Source organism: Medicago sativa, chromosome 2 (assembly GCF_051527215.1).
Source record: "Medicago sativa cultivar Bolivia chromosome 2, Bolivia_mono, whole genome shotgun sequence".
Lineage (NCBI taxonomy): Eukaryota > Viridiplantae > Streptophyta > Magnoliopsida > Fabales > Fabaceae > Medicago > Medicago sativa.
Genome location: NC_140750.1, coordinates 18393859 through 18412235, shown reverse-complemented (window position 1 = coordinate 18412235; position 18377 = coordinate 18393859). Strand labels below are relative to the sequence as shown.

General features: G+C 33.3%; 2 protein-coding genes across 3 annotated transcripts; one reads left to right on the top strand and one right to left on the bottom strand.

Annotated features, from left to right (window-relative positions):
• The first annotated feature begins 2015 nt into the window (after window positions 1-2015).
• EMB1441 (zinc knuckle (CCHC-type) family protein) lies at window positions 2016-11935 on the top strand. 2 transcript variants are annotated; one of them, XM_085743534.1, is made up of 14 exons: window positions 2016-2175; window positions 2265-2377; window positions 3082-3168; window positions 3274-3398; window positions 3887-4382; window positions 4513-4698; window positions 4988-5281; window positions 5997-6149; window positions 6974-7128; window positions 8420-8525; window positions 8836-9798; window positions 10095-10173; window positions 10936-11295; window positions 11586-11935. In XM_085743534.1, the coding sequence occupies exons 5-14, from the start codon at window positions 3912-3914 to the stop codon at window positions 11780-11782; spliced, it is 2964 nt and encodes a 987-aa protein (XP_085599660.1). In that variant the 5' UTR covers window positions 2016-2175; window positions 2265-2377; window positions 3082-3168; window positions 3274-3398; window positions 3887-3911; the 3' UTR covers window positions 11783-11935. The 2 variants fall into 2 exon arrangements, with proteins under 2 accessions (XP_085599660.1, XP_085599659.1); XM_085743533.1 differs by having other exon boundaries at window positions 3082-3178.
• Window positions 11936-14249: 2314 nt separating this feature from the next.
• On the bottom strand, window positions 14250-18112 carry RPS1 (ribosomal protein S1). The gene is made up of 7 exons (XM_085743532.1): window positions 17762-18112; window positions 16244-16519; window positions 15950-16030; window positions 15293-15574; window positions 15098-15208; window positions 14740-14826; window positions 14250-14516 (listed from the first exon to the last, which is right to left on the bottom strand). Exons 1-7 carry the CDS (start codon window positions 18041-18043, stop codon window positions 14415-14417), a joined length of 1221 nt encoding a protein of 406 aa, XP_085599658.1. The 5' UTR covers window positions 18044-18112; the 3' UTR covers window positions 14250-14414.
• Between the last annotated feature and the right edge of the window lie 265 nt (window positions 18113-18377).

Below are 18377 nucleotides of genomic sequence, written 5' to 3'. Positions count from 1 at the left end.
GCAAATTTATGTACTTCTCTGTTAAAGAAAAAACAAGGTCGTCAGCCATCTTAGTGTGAGATGGTGAGAAAAGGTAATTTCTAACCACTAATCTACTTGACAAAAAATAAATAAATAACTTAACGGTGTTTTAAATATAAAATAAAAATTCATTTAATAGAAACACTACATTAATGTTGATATTTTGAAAATATCCGCGAGTTTTCAAAATTTTATTATATCGAATTTCAAATATATGTGTATAAAAACTTGTTTATGCGAATATAAGCACATAAAATCTATAAGAGGTGCGGTGCAAGCACTGAACGGTGTTTTGCATATAATGATAAAAAGTTATTTAATAGAAACATTACTTTAATTTTGATATTTTGAAAATAGTCATAATTTTCAAAATTTTATCATATCAACTTTCTCATATAAGACTTTGTTTGCGAGTTTGGAGGGGAAAGGAGGGGAAGGCTTGAGAAAAAAGGAATAAGCAAGTGGAAGAAATAGAGGAAAATGGGAGGGGAGGGCTTTGGGGGTTAACTTTTCTTCATGATACAAAACTCTCATCGTTTAGGGAACTAAAAAATTGTATTGGGGGAGAGTTTTGGGGGGTTTTAGAGGGTTAATATGAATTCTTCAAATTTAACCTATGTTGTTATAATATTTTTAAAATTAAAAATATAGTAATCATATGCATTAATTTATCATTCTCTAAAAAACTACTCTTTTAAAATTTTTGGAAGGTTTCTCCATTTTTCCTCATATTTTGCACCCCTCAAAGTCTTTCCTTTCCTTCCCTTCCAAAATAATTTTCTCATACATGTAGTGGATCTTTTATTAGTTGCAAAATATATGTAGCGGTCGGGGTTTAAACTCCGAACACCAAATTTATTCATTTTGAAAAGGTAATATTTAAGCACTAACCTACTTAAAAAAAAAAAAAAAAAAACTTATACATAATCCCTAATTACGATAACCCAAAATAAAAGAACATGACAATTATTTTTTTTGTAAGCAATAAATTACAGTGTTTAGTCTCGTGAGCATAACTCAGTTGGTAGGACAATGCATTATTATATGCAGGGGCCGGGGTTCGAACCCCGGACACTCCACTTATTCACCTTATAAGGTGAATTCTCGCCACTAAGCTACCTGACAAAAAAAAAAAATTACGTAATAAGCCACAAATTAAATTGTTTGTTTTATTTATTATGTAATAAGCCACAAATTAAATTGTTTGTTTTATTTACTTTTATTCTTTTTAACTTCAAAGTCTTTATATAATTGTAAAACATAAGAGTTTAATTATTGTACATGCATTTAATGATGAATTGTTATGTTAGTTTTTTTTTTTTATAATAGCTGCTACATTAATTTTGATATATTAAAACTTTACAAGGAACATACCAATTAAACTAAAAAAAAAGTCTTGTTTTATTGAAATATTTATTTTTTTCAGGATTTATTGAAATTTTATATTTGCCAGGATAAAAATTTATTTATTAAAAAAATAGTAGTATTCAAATTAAGTGACCTCTTAATTTAATGTAAAAAAAAAAAATTTAAGTGACCTCGTTTTCTTCCTTCCTACTTATTCAAAAAAAAAAGAAATTTCTTCTTCCTTTTTGCTCACGAAAAAATGAGAAATTCTTGCATGGTCTCTCACCTAACACCTCATATATAGTCTCAACCAATGAAAATAGAACACATCATTTAAATTTTAAAAACTGTAAAATAAAAAAATCAATTTTTTTTTTGTTATCTCTCTAGATCATGTTCAACCATTTTTTCAAGCGGTTATCATTACCAAGATATGCAACTGAAAGTGCACCTCTATTAAATTTAAATGAAGTGTCTTATTTTCATTGGTTGAGACTAAATATGAGGTGTTAGGTGAGAGACCATGCAAGCATTTCTCCGAAAAAATATATATATATAAATGAGCAAGAAAAAACGTAAATAAAAAATAAATATAAAAAATAGTATTCAAACTCATTTTCTTCTTCCCTTCTGCTTCTCTTCAATTTACAATATTCTACACGAAACCCTAACAAATTCACAGTATCATCATCAGCGGCAGCGATGGTGAAGGTTCGCATGAACACGGCGGATGTGGCCGCTGAAGTGAAATGTCTCCGACGTTTAATCGGAATGCGATGTTCCAATGTTTATGATCTTACCCCCAAGGTTCGTTAACCTTCTTTGCCTTTTTCTCCCTTTTCAATTCAATTTCACCATTGCAAACGCATAAGCGATTATTTCTGTGCTTTTTTCAGACGTACGTTTTCAAGCTTATGAATAGTAGTGGAATGACTGAATCTGGTGAGAGCGAGAAGGTTTTGTTGCTCATGGAAAGTGGTGCTCGATTACACACTACTGTCTATATGCGGTAATCATAGCTTTATCATTTTATTTTCTATTTCTTTTTATTAAATGAACATCGATTTTGGATCGACTTATTTGAGTTTATCTATTGGCGCAAACACTTATGAGCTATAAAACACAGACACATATAGTGGACACTGACACGTTGACACCAATAATAATTTGAGAAAATGACTGATTGAATGTAATCACGTGTTCTCGGCTTATTTTCATAAAGGCCCTGTTTAGATAAACGGCTTATTTGTAGTTTATAGAGCAAGCACTTGTCATGATAAGGGCGTATGTATAAGCTTGCATAAGCTATTTCTATAGCAAAAGATAAAGTAAAGTTAAATTGTTTTTGTATATGCTATAAGCTGTTTTCACAAGCTATCTTGGAGAACTTGTGAAAAAAAAGCTGAAAAAAGCTTGTGAAATATGTCGTAAGGTTTTTTTGTAAGTTGTCCCAAACAGTTTCACAAAACTTATGTTAGTAGATAAACTCAAATAAGCCAATCCAAACAATAAAATAACTTATAGCTAATACGAAAACAACTTGACTTTACTTATCCTGTGTAATAGAGATAGCTTATTTATAAGCGCTTACATGCCATAAGTTGCAAATTAAGTTGTTTATCCATGCAGAGCTAAAGTGTTGTGAATGTTATTGTTATAGAATTGGAATTTGAAAAGATTTTTTTTTTTTTTTTTTTTTTTTGCTGTTTGTAGTGACAAAAGCAACACTCCTTCTGGTTTTACACTTAAATTGAGGAAACATATTCGAACTAGAAGGCTTGAGGATGTGCGACAACTTGGGTATGATCGGGTATAACCTTCAATTTGAACCATCTTTTATTTCACTTGTTATTTTTGTTAAATTGTAAATAAATGTTTTAATTTTTGTTTGAAAATTTATTACAGATTGTTCTATTTCAATTCGGACTTGGGGAGAATGCATACTATGTTATACTAGAGCTATATGCTCAAGGCAACGTCATCCTCACGGATTCTAGTTTCACTGTCTTGACTCTACTTCGTTCTCACAGGTTACTACTGTTATCTATTATGCTCTTTAATTTCCATTTGTAAATTTCAGTTTGGTTTATATAAATGCTGTATTAATACCAACAAACAACTTTGCTTATCTTTTTTCTAGCTTAATTATGATAGGATTTTGACAATTTATTTACTTTATGAAAGAAGAATTTGTTTAGAGAGGAAATAAGTATACTTAGAGAGGATTCGGAAACTCTCTTGATTGATTTCATGTGGCACACTTTTAGTGTAGAAGTTTTTTGCTTAGTCATGTCCAATCGAGCTAGTTGGCTTGGCATATTATGCATGAGTTTTGTATTTAAAATTAGACAATTGAAATTGTTTCAATCTACTTTTAAAATGCATTTACTTGTTTATCTATATTATTGGGGCTAGATTACTATTAGAGTGATTTGACTTAATTTAATTTATCTGTTCATATCTTTTGAACATCTATATTTCTATAGTAAGAGGAATTAAAGCAATTTATCATTAACAGGGATGATGATAAGGGGCTTGCAATCATGTCACGACATCGTTATCCTGTAGAAAGTTGTCGAGTTTTTGAGCGAACAACTACAACAAAGCTGCAGACAGCCCTAACATCTTCCAAGGAAGATGACAATGATGAGGCTGTTAAGGCCAATGGAAATGGAACTGATGTTTCCAATGTAGAAAAAGAGAAGCAGGGATCCAAAAAAGGTGGGAAGTCATATGCCACTTTGAAAATTATCCTTGGGGAGGCACTCGGTTATGGACCTGCACTGTCTGAGCACATGATATTAGATGCCGGTTTAATCCCCAATGAAAAAGTACCCAAAGATAAAGTGTGGGATGATGCCACTGTTCAGGCTTTGGTCCAAGCTGTTGCAAAGTTCGAAGATTGGATGCAGGATATCATTTCAGGTGAAATAGTTCCAGAAGGATATATTTTGATGCAAAACAAAATGTTGGGGAAGGATTCTTCTGTATCTCAACCAGAAAGTCTTAAACAGGTTATCTTCTACTTCTCTATAATTAAAGTAGCATCATGAATATGAGGAGAATGAGAATAAGGGAGAAAATATGTTACCTCAGATGGTCTTGTGATATTCATCATATAAATACTTTTGTCATTTGATGCAGATCTATGATGAGTTCTGCCCCATCTTACTTAACCAGTTTAAGTCAAGGGATCATACAAAGTTTGAGACCTTTGATTTAGCCTTGGATGAATTCTACAGCAAAATTGAGAGTCAAAGGTCTGAACAACAGCACAAAGCCAAAGAGAACTCAGCTCTTCAGAAACTTAATAAGATACGCAACGATCAGGTTGGTACCCATGTCCAAACTACTACAATTGTATGATTGGAAAATCAACTGAATCATTTGGAGTCTTTCTTCAAATTATACTCATATCATCTCCATTCCATTTTTGTTTATATCCAAATATCTTGGATGTCATAGCTTCTTGTAATAATACACATGGTTACCAGAACCTTCAGTATTCATATGAAGTTGAGAAAACATTTTTTTTGTTCTAATCTAATGTTGTTGATAGTCGATACTCAATAGTGCAGGCATGTTTACAAAGTAATGTAATTTTTTTTTTATGGTGTAGGAAAATCGAGTGCACACTTTGAGGAAAGAAGCTGATAACTGTATTAAAATGGCAGAATTGATAGAATATAACTTGGAAGATGTAGATGCTGCTATATTAGCTGTTCGTGTATCTCTTGCCAAGGGTATGAGTTGGGATGACCTTGCTCGGATGGTGAAGGAAGAAAAGAAAGCTGGAAACCCAGTAGCTGGTCTAATTGACAAGCTTCATCTTGAAAGAAATTGCATGACTTTACTGTTGAGCAACAATCTCGACGAAATGGATGATGATGAGAAGACACTCCCTGCAGATAAGGTTTTCTACGTCTCTATTTATTTTTGTATGCAATTAGAAATAGAAATTGTTACAAAGAGAAGAGAGAACAATGAATTATCCTAAATAAAAAGAATATAGGATAAAACAACCATGCAAAATGAGAAAGGCAAAGCTGCCTAATCCCTCAACATAGAGATCTCCGTAAAAATTCATTAGTTTACGTTTATTTTTACCCCAGATCAAGTGTTGTGCCGTAGGAACCTCCTGAAATATGTGTATTACTCTCCAACTAAATGTGCTACAGTCTAGCATATGTTGCACATTGCCCCAAAAGTTTAATATTTGAAAGTTTTCTTATGTTCTTCAGTTATGCTACTACCTCCAAACCAATTTGTTTGGCCTACAAATTCTTTAAGACACCTTGGTTATTATGCATAACAAACATGCAAATAGTTGTCTTTCTTAAACTATTTATCCACCATTATAATATAATTATATGATTTTTAACCAAACATAACATGATAAGGAATCAAAAAGTTTGACCGGAGAAACATCTCACATATGCTTTCTGGTACCTTATGTCCCATTATTATAGGAGGGTGTATGTCAATAAACCATTATCTTAAATTTTTCATCGACTTAAGCATTGCCTTTTACATCACTGGCTGTGTTTCTGTTTTCTTAAATATGTGGATTTTTGTTGTGTTCCGCCTTGGATGAATACCATTAGTAACGATAGAATATTGTGTTCAAGGTCGAAGTTGATTTAGCTCTCTCGGCACATGCCAATGCTCGGAGGTGGTATGAACTGAAGAAAAAACAGGAGAGCAAACAGGAAAAGACTATAACTGCCCATGAAAAAGCTTTTAAAGCTGCGGAGAGAAAGACTCGCCTACAGCTTAATCAGGTAGTTATAGATTGTATTTGCAGATTGAAACATAATTAGCACATTTCTATCTCATATAATTAGATTGAAAGAAGAAACTTGCAAAAGAGTAAATCTATGGTCAGTGGTTATATCCTTATAGGATGAAACAGAGCCAAGTTTTGGATAGTAAGAGTTCATCTCCTTTCAACATCTAAGAAGTTTATTTGGTCATGACCATGTTGTATTTATGGTTATAATGTGTACTACAAATTGACTGCTTGACTTTCCGTTTGTGGCAGGGAATATAAGTTTAAACTGAATTTTTGCTGACTATTAGAAAGTTGCTGTTAACAGATTATAATACATCTGTTGCGATTCCTCTCATTCTTTGTCATCTGTGATGTTTTATCCTTTTTTTTTTTCTTTCTTTTTTTCTTTTCCTAGGAGATTTCTTTTCCTCCACTTCTGTCCTTTTTTCTTTCTCCACGTTAATGAATTTTTTTTCATAAAAATACCGTTGTTTTTCTTAAGTTTTAATGAAAGGTTATGCTCTAACTGTGAGATATATGTAATGGCATTTTTGGTCTCCATATACTATTTAGTCAAAATGTTATTTTCAAATTTCAAGGGATTCCAACTGCTGTCTTTTTTTCTTCTTCACATTGTGTCATGTTTAGACAATGCTTCATCCTTAACTTTTATATCTCCCAAAATGTGACTAGTGATATTCTTTTTAGCACTTAATTATGTTAATGTAAAACAGTGCAAAATGCAACTATGCAAGCTACCTGTCTACTTTTTCATTTTTGGTTTCTTTCTGTCTGCTGATTAATATATTAATTTTTTAACTAAATTTTATCCAGGAAAAAACTGTTGCCTCAATTTCGCATATGCGCAAAGTTCACTGGTTTGAGAAATTTAATTGGTTCATTAGCAGTGAGAATTATTTGGTTATCAGTGGACGTGATGCCCAGCAAAATGAGATGATAGTAAAGCGTTATATGTCTAAAGGAGATCTGTGAGTATTTCTTGTTGTATCAAACTTTTCTGAATTCCTTTTCCTATGGCTAAAACTTAAATATTGACAATAGATATTATACAGTAATGACGAAAGTATTAATTTGGTTTTGATCTTCAATTGAATGAGTGATACTTAAATCTTTTTAACTTGTCTTCAAATCATTTGAAGAATATGTTAACTTAATATCTTTTTCTAAACCAGGCTTACATTTAATGCAAAATTGTTGTATACATGATTAAGAAAAATTGGTGGCCTCTTCAAGATCCCAATTCCCTGTGATGTTCAATACAAAATTGAGATATTCGTGAGAACCTTTTCTCTGTAGTTAGAATACCAATTGTCAATTAGGGATTGTCTTTCTAGTTGGAAAATCTGTTGCAAGCCTATGAGGAAAAGAGGGGATGTCAGGTCATGGAATTGTTTTTCTTTTTTATAGTTTAGGACAACCTTCACCTTACAAAGTTACAAGCCAGTCTTTTGGGATTGAATTAGGTCTAATCCAAATTCTAAGATGATATTAGAGTCTATCTTAGATAGATTAGGCCATCAGTTATGCAATCTCTGGGTCACACTCAAGATGTTTGGTCTTTGGCTTGGCATGAGGGGGTGTTGAGAGTCTCATATTGGATAGTGATATGTCTTGAGTAGTGGATATGAGAGGCAACTCTCACCTTGTGGGTTTGTGTTTAACCCAACTCTAATTCTAGGAGTTTTTGAATCCAATTTTTGATGATTTGTTTTTTGAGATAATGCTCATGTCTTACCTGATCCTTTAGCTAAGCATGGCATCCTTCGTGGTGTCATGTGATATGTAGACATATTGTGAAACATCCTACGTGACTTTTGTATCCAATTTTATGAGATTTTAAGGTGAGAAGTTCCTATTGGCTGGGTCCTTTTTAGTGCCTTTGACTGGAAAGGAATTCTTAAATTTTCAAGGACATCTATTTCATTACATGTTTTATGGTATAAAGTGGTTTTTTTGTAGCTTCTGTGGTTCTCAGCCAATACCTAGTTTATATGACTGCCTTCAGTGAATATGTGAACGAAGAGGTTATTGAGCGATGCTACTCTGATTTTTTTTTCTCTTGTAGGAAATAACTCATATTGTGCCCCTTTAATCTTTTCTTTATATTCTCAAAAATGTTTCTCTTTATGTTTTTCAATGGTAAAATTGCTCTAGGATTTGAAAATTCTTGTCTCAGATGTCATATTTTATAAATGCGCCACCCTGTGGAAAAAGATCTGTTAGTATGTCTTATTCCCTTTCTGTTAAATAATGTTATAGGTATGTGCATGCTGAACTGCATGGAGCTTCTAGTACAGTTATCAAGAATCACAAACCTTTGCAGCCAGTTCCACCGCTGACCCTAAACCAAGCAGGATGTTTCACAGTATGTTTAACACTCTTCCATACTATGTTTTGTCTAAATTTTCTTTTTTATGCTCATGATCTAAATCAAATTGTATCGGATGCTGGTCCTAGAGACAGATTTTATGAAAAAAGGTATCAGAAAAAAGCAATTTTATGTTAGCCTATTTATTACTTTATTGGCATTTCTAGCAGTTACAGTTATTTTTAATCTTTTAGGGAGCAGTTGCAAGTAAATGCTCAAAACTTCTTACAATAAAAGCCATTGCATGGACCAGCTTTCCTAACACAATTGCTAACTATTACCTTCTCTGTATCTTCTTGGAATGTAGGTCTGCCATAGCCAGGCATGGGATTCAAAAATTGTTACCAGTGCATGGTGGGTTTATCCTCATCAAGTTAGTAAAACTGCTCCTACTGGGGAATATCTGACAGTAGGGAGTTTCATGATACGAGGAAAGAAAAATTATCTTCCACCACACCCTCTTATTATGGGTTTTGGCCTGCTATTTCGCTTGGATGAGAGTTCATTGGGATCACATTTAAATGAAAGGAGGGTAAGAGGAGAGGAGGAAACAATAGATGATAATGTTGCTGATGGAGGAGAGGAGGAAACTGGCCCTGTTGAAGAACAATTTGATTCAGAGTCTGAGAAGAATGTTGCTGATGGAGAAACTGCTGCAGACTCGGAAAGGAATGGTAATATATCTGCATATTCATCCATACCCTCAGAAGACTTGCTTGCAGACACCTCTCAAACTAGTTTGGCTGCAATTAATGCCAAAACTACAGCTTCAGATGATTTTTCTGCAAAAGATACAAGTACAAAAAATATGCTTGATAGTGAGAAATTATCTGACTTCAGTGGAAATGGCTTAGCATCTGTCTCCCCTCAGCTTGAGGAAATTCTTGATCGAGCTCTGGGACTTGGATCTGTTGCCAAATCAAATAAAAGTTATGAAGCTGAGAATACTCAGCTTGATTTAAGCAGTGAGAATCGTAACGAACCAAGCAAACCTGCAGTAAGGGATAAACCGTATATATCAAAAGCTGAGAGAAGAAAGCTTAAAAATGAACCGAAACATGGAGAAGCACATCCAAGCGATGGACATGGAAAGGACAAATCAAAGTTAAAAGATATTTCTGGTGATCTGCATGCAAAAGATGCTGAAAATTTGAAGACCGGTGGTGGTAAAAAAATCAGCCGTGGACAAAAGGGAAAACTTAAGAAGATAAAGGAGAAGTATGCTGACCAAGACGAGGAAGAAAGGAGCATCCGAATGTCATTATTGGCTGTGAGTACACTAGCTTTGCTTGTCTTGTGTTTCATATCTAATATTTGAATTTGAAGTTTTATTGTGTCTGGTCAAAACATCATACCTGCTAAGATGAGTTCCATAGATGTTAAATTTATATAACACTAATATTCCCTAAACTTTTAAATTAGAATAGTAGAAGTGTGTAAGAACTAAAATACCACATCGAGGATATTCTCAGCAACATATTACAGCCTTGAATTGATTTTTGCATCTTTTTATATCCGTGGATGAAATTGTGTTGATTTAACTTTAAAGCTGGTGTGTATTTGTAGTCTTCTGGAAAACCAATCAAGAAGGAAGAGACATTACCTGTAAATGAAGCCTCGGACAAAGGGAAAAAATCTGACAGTGGTAAGCTTTTCTTAAGATTCATAACCAGTATTGCTGACAATGTGCTGAGCCAATGGGAATCTTGTTCTGATTTAAATTGGGTTACCTTAATCTTCAGCTTGAATTTTATATGAACCAATTTGTTTGGATGGGGCTTGGCTCAAATAAGCTTGAATAATTTAGGCAAATGAGCTCATTTTAGCTGAGCTAGCTCACAAACTCGGTATAGTAGGTTCATGGACATGCCTTTTATTCTATATGTAATATTTTAGCATGGACATGCATAATACTCTCTCTGTCCCTCTTAATAAGTGTCATTTGTAAAGAAAAAAGGTTTTAAAACAAGTGTCATTTTTTTTTGTTTCAATGCATCCCTTCTAAGTCATTATGTGCATCACTCCTAAGTCATTATCTGTCAATGCAGCATGTCCAATCGTACCCTATAATTATTTGCATCACTTCCGAGTCATTATCTTTGACTTTGTATTTATGATAATGGTGGATACACACACCTATAATTAATAAGGTTAATTTGATAAAATTGTTGTTCATGAACCAAACTTTGAAGCAATCAAAGAGTTGAGTTGTGACCAAGCTTGGTTCATTTCCCTTTCATACGCTGTGAATGTTTATAACTCAATGTGTCACTGCCTCGTATCTATTAACTGATTACCGAGATATAAACTTCACTGTAAATTAGACAGTAAACCAATTGAGGTGTCAATTAATGCAGCTATTAAATTCCTTAACTTGTTTACTGTATTATAATGTTTATTGTGGCAGGTCCTGTAGATGCTCCGAAAATATGTTACAAGTGTAAGAGGGTAGGTCATTTATCTCGGGATTGTAAGGAGCAACCAAATGATCTGTTGCATAGTCATGCAACCAGTGAAGCTGAAGAAAATCCTAACATGAGTGCTTCAAACTTGTCCTTAGAAGATAGAGTGGCAATGGAAGAAGATGATATTAATGAAATAGGAGAAGAAGAGAAAGAAAAACTGAATGATGTGGATTACTTAACAGGGAATCCACTCCCAACTGACATTCTCTTATATGCTGTTCCCGTATGTGGTCCATACAATGCAGTTCAATCTTACAAGTATCGAGTGAAGATAATTCCCGGACCTGTGAAGAAAGGGAAAGGTCTGTTTATTTTATATTCCTTTTTTCATCATCAATTGATCATATTCCTGCTTAAAACTTCTTATGTTATGACCAAGTCGCAGGAAATCATAGAAATCTAATTTTCTTGCTTCCACTTTTTGCTCCTCGTAATTGATGCGTAGTAAACACTTTGTGAAAATGAATCATCTCCATTTATCATTCTCTCTATTTTCTTCATTACATTAGTTTATGCAGCAACAGATTCCCGGAATAAGGGTATCTTATTTCAAGATGTCGCCATAACTTCTTTTCCTCGTTTGATTGTACAGCTGCAAAAACTGCAATGAACCTATTCAGCCACATGTCAGAAGCAACAAATCGTGAGAAGGAGTTGATGAAAGCCTGTACTGATCCTGAATTAGTTGCTTCAATTGTTGGTAATGTGAAGATAACTGCAGCTGGACTTACTCAATTGAAGCAAAAACAAAAGAAAGGCAAAAAGAGCAGTGCCAAACAAGGGAGTTAGTCAAGACCCTTTGTGGGATTTACTTGGTGGAAAATGTTTTTTTTGGTTTTGTTTTCTAGAGCTCACAAATTTGTATGTTGTATATCCTTCCAAGTTTCAACACTGTAGAGATGTAGTTTTTTCCGTTACCCCTAATGGATCTCTGTTGGGTGAGTACTACTGTTAGATAGGCAACGGCTGAAATTATATGGAAATAACATCGATAAATAACTGGTTAGGCAATAGGCATCATGCTTGTTTGATTTAAAAAGCCAATTGATCTATAAACGAAACCAGATTTTGTTTGAAAAATTCATTAAAGATCTATAAATTAATAGTTTAACCAAAAATACTCTAAATTAATACTGCTGCAGTTACATATCAATTGATATATTTTTTTAAGAAAACAAACTTATCATTTAAAATAAGTAAATCACCAATCAAAAAAGGGTATTAGTAACTTGTTTCCTAAGGGCACATAATAAGAAATTTAAAATAAATTTTTTGTATCGAAGCAATTTCTGTATTTTTAAGAATTTAAATACATGGCTTTTGAGAATTTAAATGCTATGTTTAACTACTAGCGTACATTTGTGGCAAGCCTAAGATGTGACCGCCCTGCCTAGCAAATGTAATAATTTTATCATGTTTTTCATGATTTAAACCAAATTCGAGTTATTTGCATGATAAATGAATTATATAATAGATCCACTTTTATATTTTGATAGATTTTTACATATTTAAAAGAGTCATGATCCGTTGACACCAAGTGTCAATGGATTCGTTGACACTAAATCCTATCCGTCCTTTTTTTCATCTTAATGGCTCATATTTATTTGCTTTAATTGTTCACGTGCACACTCTTTAGGGGATAAATGAAATCACACCCTCTTTTTTATTTTTTCAGAAATAGTTTTTCTTGATCTCCTTGATCGCAACTCCTAATAATCTTCTCTAAATATGTATATGTTTAGGATTTTCATTATCTTCTCGTTTGTGAATTTAGGCAAACTCCTCGTGATCTTCCCTCTTTTAAAAAAATGTTTATGTAATTCAGATGATCTTTGTTGCTTTAATTGTTAGTTAAATCAACCCACCTGGACCTTTTCCTCTCTACTGGCCTAACGCCCACAAAAATTCTGGATTTGCACAAATCACTCAGAATTGCACAGATCTCAATTGCACAGCCACAACAATTTTGAATTTGTTTATCATCGAGAATTCACTACCAATTCAATTAAAATTAAAAGATTTTCATTTTACCAAAGCCATACAATTGATTATATACATCCATATATCATGCACCAAGCCGATAACATTGCAGAAAGTCAATTCTCAAACCTTAATTGATTTAAGAATGAATCATCTTTACGTTTTTAGAATGCGGAAAACTAAATTGATATTAGAATGAATCATCTTTACGTTTTAATTGACAAATTACAATTTTGTCTTTCTCATAGCATAATGCATGTGATTTGATGTTCAAACAACACAACTATTGAAAACAATAGTGTCAACCTCATCAAGTTTTACATTTTAAAATAATAGTGTCAATCTCAAAAGAATAGTGACAATCTATTCAAGTAGAATTGAGCTCAGATGTCTTGAACAATATCTCGAGTTCGAGTCTTGTGGATGGAAGAAATGTGGTTGTAAGGAGAAATCTCACTAAAGATGATCAGTCAAATTTTTCAATACAGATTAATCATCAACAAAGTCGGTGAATACTTCACACGATTAATATGGTTACCTAAAAAGTAATAATCTTATATAGTGTTTGACAATGAGAGAACGTCACCGAGAGTTGGATCATCACGTAAGTGAATTGAACACCACTTCTCACTCAAAACCTTAAAACATTAGATTTATGGTTCATCTCACTTGTATGTTGTTCAACCTCAATAATTTCATCCAATATAAGACTTTAACTTAGACTTGACGGTATCACACAACAGGTAAATATAGATGATTTTGCCCAATAGTCTCCACAACTTGCAAAGACTCTAGCTAGAAAATTACATTGAATAGTTCTATGTCATGAATCCACTTAGCAGCAACGAGGCGACCTATAACTTCATCTTCCTTGACGTAACACACAACATATACTTGTTATTCCAGAAATTTTATTGAACCATCACATCCACATTAAACTTAGCCATCACATTATTTCACAATTTATCATTTCTAGTACACCAAACACTCCAAACAATTCTAACAAATTTGTACTTTTGTTGTTCACTGAATCCATCACTACACACATCAAAGATAAATTCACCCACATCACCATTTATGTTTAGATGCAGTAAAGAATAATTTTTGCATATTTATACTTCAGGCAGATTAATATATAAGCCTATAAATAGAGGCATTCTCATTCTCATTCTCATAAATGATACTATTAAGTATTCCTTCAATTTTTAACTCTGAAGTTATTTCTCTGCAAGCTAGTGTTTTAGTTTCTGATCATATTTAACAAGTTCCTCAAATATACAGGGCAATAGTTTGTTTTTTCTTTTCAATTTTACACTGTCGAGGAAAGATGAATACATCAATACAAAAGAAAAAATAACATTAGGTTTATCATTCTACAATAATACATAGAGCAAGGTGGAATAATGGCAAAAAGGTAAAGGCCTCTGAATTCCCTCAATCATTATCCTTCAGCTGGGGGTATCTCACTCAGATCCAGTCCCTCTGGCGGCAAGTCTGAACCAAGTGGTCCTAAGATCCCGTCACTGCTGAGAGTTAATCCACTCTGGAAAACAAACAATAAGTTCAATATATCTTCTTAAAATGTCATGAAAATCATTTAACGCTTTTCAATTTAGAAGCTTTAAAACTATTCAGCAGTAGAGTGGTTTTTTTATGCTATTTTAATTTTGGATTTTTTTTTTTTTTTGTCACCTTTGATCCCTTGCTGCTGCTTCAGTTTCATTGAGTTCATAATTTAAAAAATAAAATAATTAACAAGCAAATACCTCTGGCTGGAACCTAAGCATATCAGCACGAGCCATGGCTTCTGCTTGCGCTATTCTCTGTCTGAATGTCTGAGCCATCTCCTCCGCCTATAAGAAAAAAATCAACCGATTAAAAGTTAACAATGTATATTCGTTTTTTTAAAAAATGCTATTGAAAAGTGTTGAAGTGGAAAATAATCAAAGAAAGTTAGGTTGAAAATAAGAATAACAAAGCTAAGCATTTTGGCTTCTTGTAGGATATTACTCTAGAAGCAGAAAAAGCATGAAGTGGAAATAAACCATGACTACTGATATGATATTAATTGTAGTTTACAAATGCAGCAACCAAAAAGCTTGAGATAATTTCTTTGAATTATACCTTCTCGAATACAAGCGTTGGATTACGGATCATATCTCCAGGTGTAGGTTCCAACTTCTTTGTGGAAAGACTTACACGACCTCTCTCGCGGTCATGACTTAAGATCATCACCTAATCATATAAAGAATGAGATATTATGTCAACACAACACCTGTAACTCTATTCAAATATCGATGAATTGTATTACAGGTTTACCTTCAGAGTATCACCAGGTTGAAGAACAGTTGCAATATCTGATATACGATCGTGACTAATTTGACTGACATGAAGAAGGCCACTAATTCCACCAATGTCGACAAAGGCGCCATATGGCTTTAGGCTTTGCACAGTGCCGGTGACAACTGATCCAATTCCTAGTTGTCCTTGGATGCCGGCTACGGCTTTGCGGTGGCTAAGGATAAGTCTGGCTTGTTCCTGGTCCACCTCCACAAACTTTAGAGGAACCTCAAACTCAATAATCTCTTCTCCCGGTGTTTTCTGCGAAGAAAATAGATAAAAGGGAAAGAGTTTTGAGTTGTTGGCTAAACTTCTAATTTTGATAAGGGGAAAAATAAAAGATATTAATGAAGTTATGAACAATAAAAGAAAGTGTATGTTTACGCAGAACAATCTGCTTCAGAACTTGTTGACACACATAAGTTCCATCATAGATAGTATAGGAAGGTGGATATTTACAAGTTTGTGCCACAAATAAAATATATTGCATCAACGCTTTGAGATTTGCAATCTTTAGAGCTTAGGTTGTTTACACCATTTCTCTCAATAGCCATTGTACCTTTTTTACTTGCCAAATGACAAGTTTTGATTCAATGCATGCACGTTCATAAATGTCAAAGTAGGTAAAGAGCTAACCGTTGACATCTGTGAGAATGGAACAAATCCCTTAAGGCCTTCAACTTCAGCCACCACACCACCTTTATTTGCATCAATAATCTGCCACACAAATTACACATATGAGTGAAAAAGAAATTGGTAGGGGAGAAAATCAACTCCTAAATGGATATGAACAGTTTTTCTTTTGCTTAATTTTGTAATCTTCTCTTAATTGAGATTACTAGAAATTGATGTCATAAATGTCTGCATCAGTAATAAACACAATATGCTAAACTTTGACTGATATTGAATTTCTGAGTAAGCAAAACTCACCTTACCCTTGACAACAGCATCTTCTGCTTGAAGTTGTCTACACCTTTCCCATGCAAGCTCAGCCTGAATATCTCTTAAACTCAAGATCATACCATCATCAATTTCATTTTGACCAACAATTACAAATTCCTCTTTCACGCCAGGAACTATGCCTGCTTCTTCTACATGCCTAAGTTTGTAGAGGCTCGCCTCTCGTAGCGGCAAGTAAGCCGTGGACTTTGAAGTAATGTCAACAAAAGCTCCACTAGTATCGGTGCCAAACACAGTGCCCTTAACCTGAAACCAAACCAGCAAGAGTCGCCAATCTATTTCAGATTAATTACCTCAATATGAATAGTTCTTTCAGCAAACGCTTGAAAAATAATCATTAAAGGCTAAACATTCAATTGGGTCCCTCAATATGTAAGACGTTGTCATTATAATCCTTGAAAATATAAAATTGCAAACACATTGTTAGTAATTTTATGGACTAAATTAACCAACGAAATCCACATTTGAGGACTAAAGTAACTAACTAAAAACACATTTGAGGACCAAAATGACTAGCCAAAAAGATATTTCGGGATGTTTTTCAATTTCAATACATTCAAGAACTATAATGAGAGTGTCTCACACATTTAGAGAACAAAATGGTTATTTACCTAATAGTTAAAATACATAAAATCTTCTAAAAATAATTTCCACCGTTGGTCAGATATTAAGAGTAAACAGTCATTTTGGTCTCCACATGAATGAGGCGCTCTCACTATAGTCTGAATATATCGAAATTACAAACAAATTTCCAAGTGTCTCTTTTGTAAGTAATTTTATTTTATGGACCAAATCCACTAACAGAACACACATTCAAGCATTAAACTAACTAAAGACTCATTCAAGAACCAAAATGACTAAAAAAAGACACATTTATGTATGCATTTTTTTAAATTTTAAACATTTACGGACTGTTGTGACGTTGTCTCACACATATAAGGACCAAAATGACTGTTCACTCCAGAAATTAACTTAACTATCTCAACTTTTTCAGCCATAAACAATATTATACTGTAAGGAAGTTTTTGTAAGTTGAGAACCAAATACTCAATTCAATTGAAAAACTCCAATGTACTAGAATCACCCATTTTCTTGTTCATATACAATCAACAAACATTTTCCTCACAAACATTAGGTAATCCACAAACCTCAAAAACATGTCCATTCTACAGCACCCCTTTTTATCCATCATAAATTAAAAAAATCCAAAATTCTACAAAAAAAAACAATGAATTAAACAGAAATTAAAAACAACCCCTCGTCAAAATTCATCTTAAAAAATCACAAGCAATACTAAAGTTAACAACTTTACAACAAACAATACAAAAATAAAAAATGTGAATTCAACAGCAACCCTTTTCACCATAAACTAAAAAAATCCAAAATTCAATAAAATACAAAGCATTAAACTGAAATTCAAGACAACCCCAAATCAAAATTCATCTTAAAAAACCACAAACATTATTAATTCAACAAAAAAAAACTTGCCTTGGTTCCAATTTCAGACTCAAAATCATATTTTTCAAGAGCTTCTGTAAACTGGTCAAGAGTAAACGAAACACCTTCCATTGGAGCAGTACGACAACGTTCATAAGCATTATCGAAAAGCTCTTTAAGCTTTGCTCTTTCTTTGTTATTGGCGCTTGTAATTGCAATGGAACATACAATACCAGGGCGTCTTTGTTTATGGGTTTGTGTTGTTGTTGGTTTCCATAGAAGGGGAGTCCATTTTGTGCTGGTCAGTTGTTGAGCCACAGACGCCATGGCCATACCAATCTCTCTCTCTCTCTGCTTTTCCTCAACAGACACACTCTGTTTCGGTTTTTCGTTTTATCAGATAGAAGAAGATAGATAAGGTGTGAGATATATGAAACGTGGATTATCTATTTGTTTTTTAAATGTCAAATCAAACAAATCTTGATTTATAGTAACTTTTATTTTCTAAATTCCTGTGTAAACTAGTTTTACATTCACGATGTAAATGGTTACAAAATAAAACTACATAATATGATGATTAGTTTATGGAAAATGCTAACAAGTGTCCTAAGGGCATTGTTTAAGCATCTAAAAGTAGCAATTTTTGCATTGGAAATTGTACGATTAT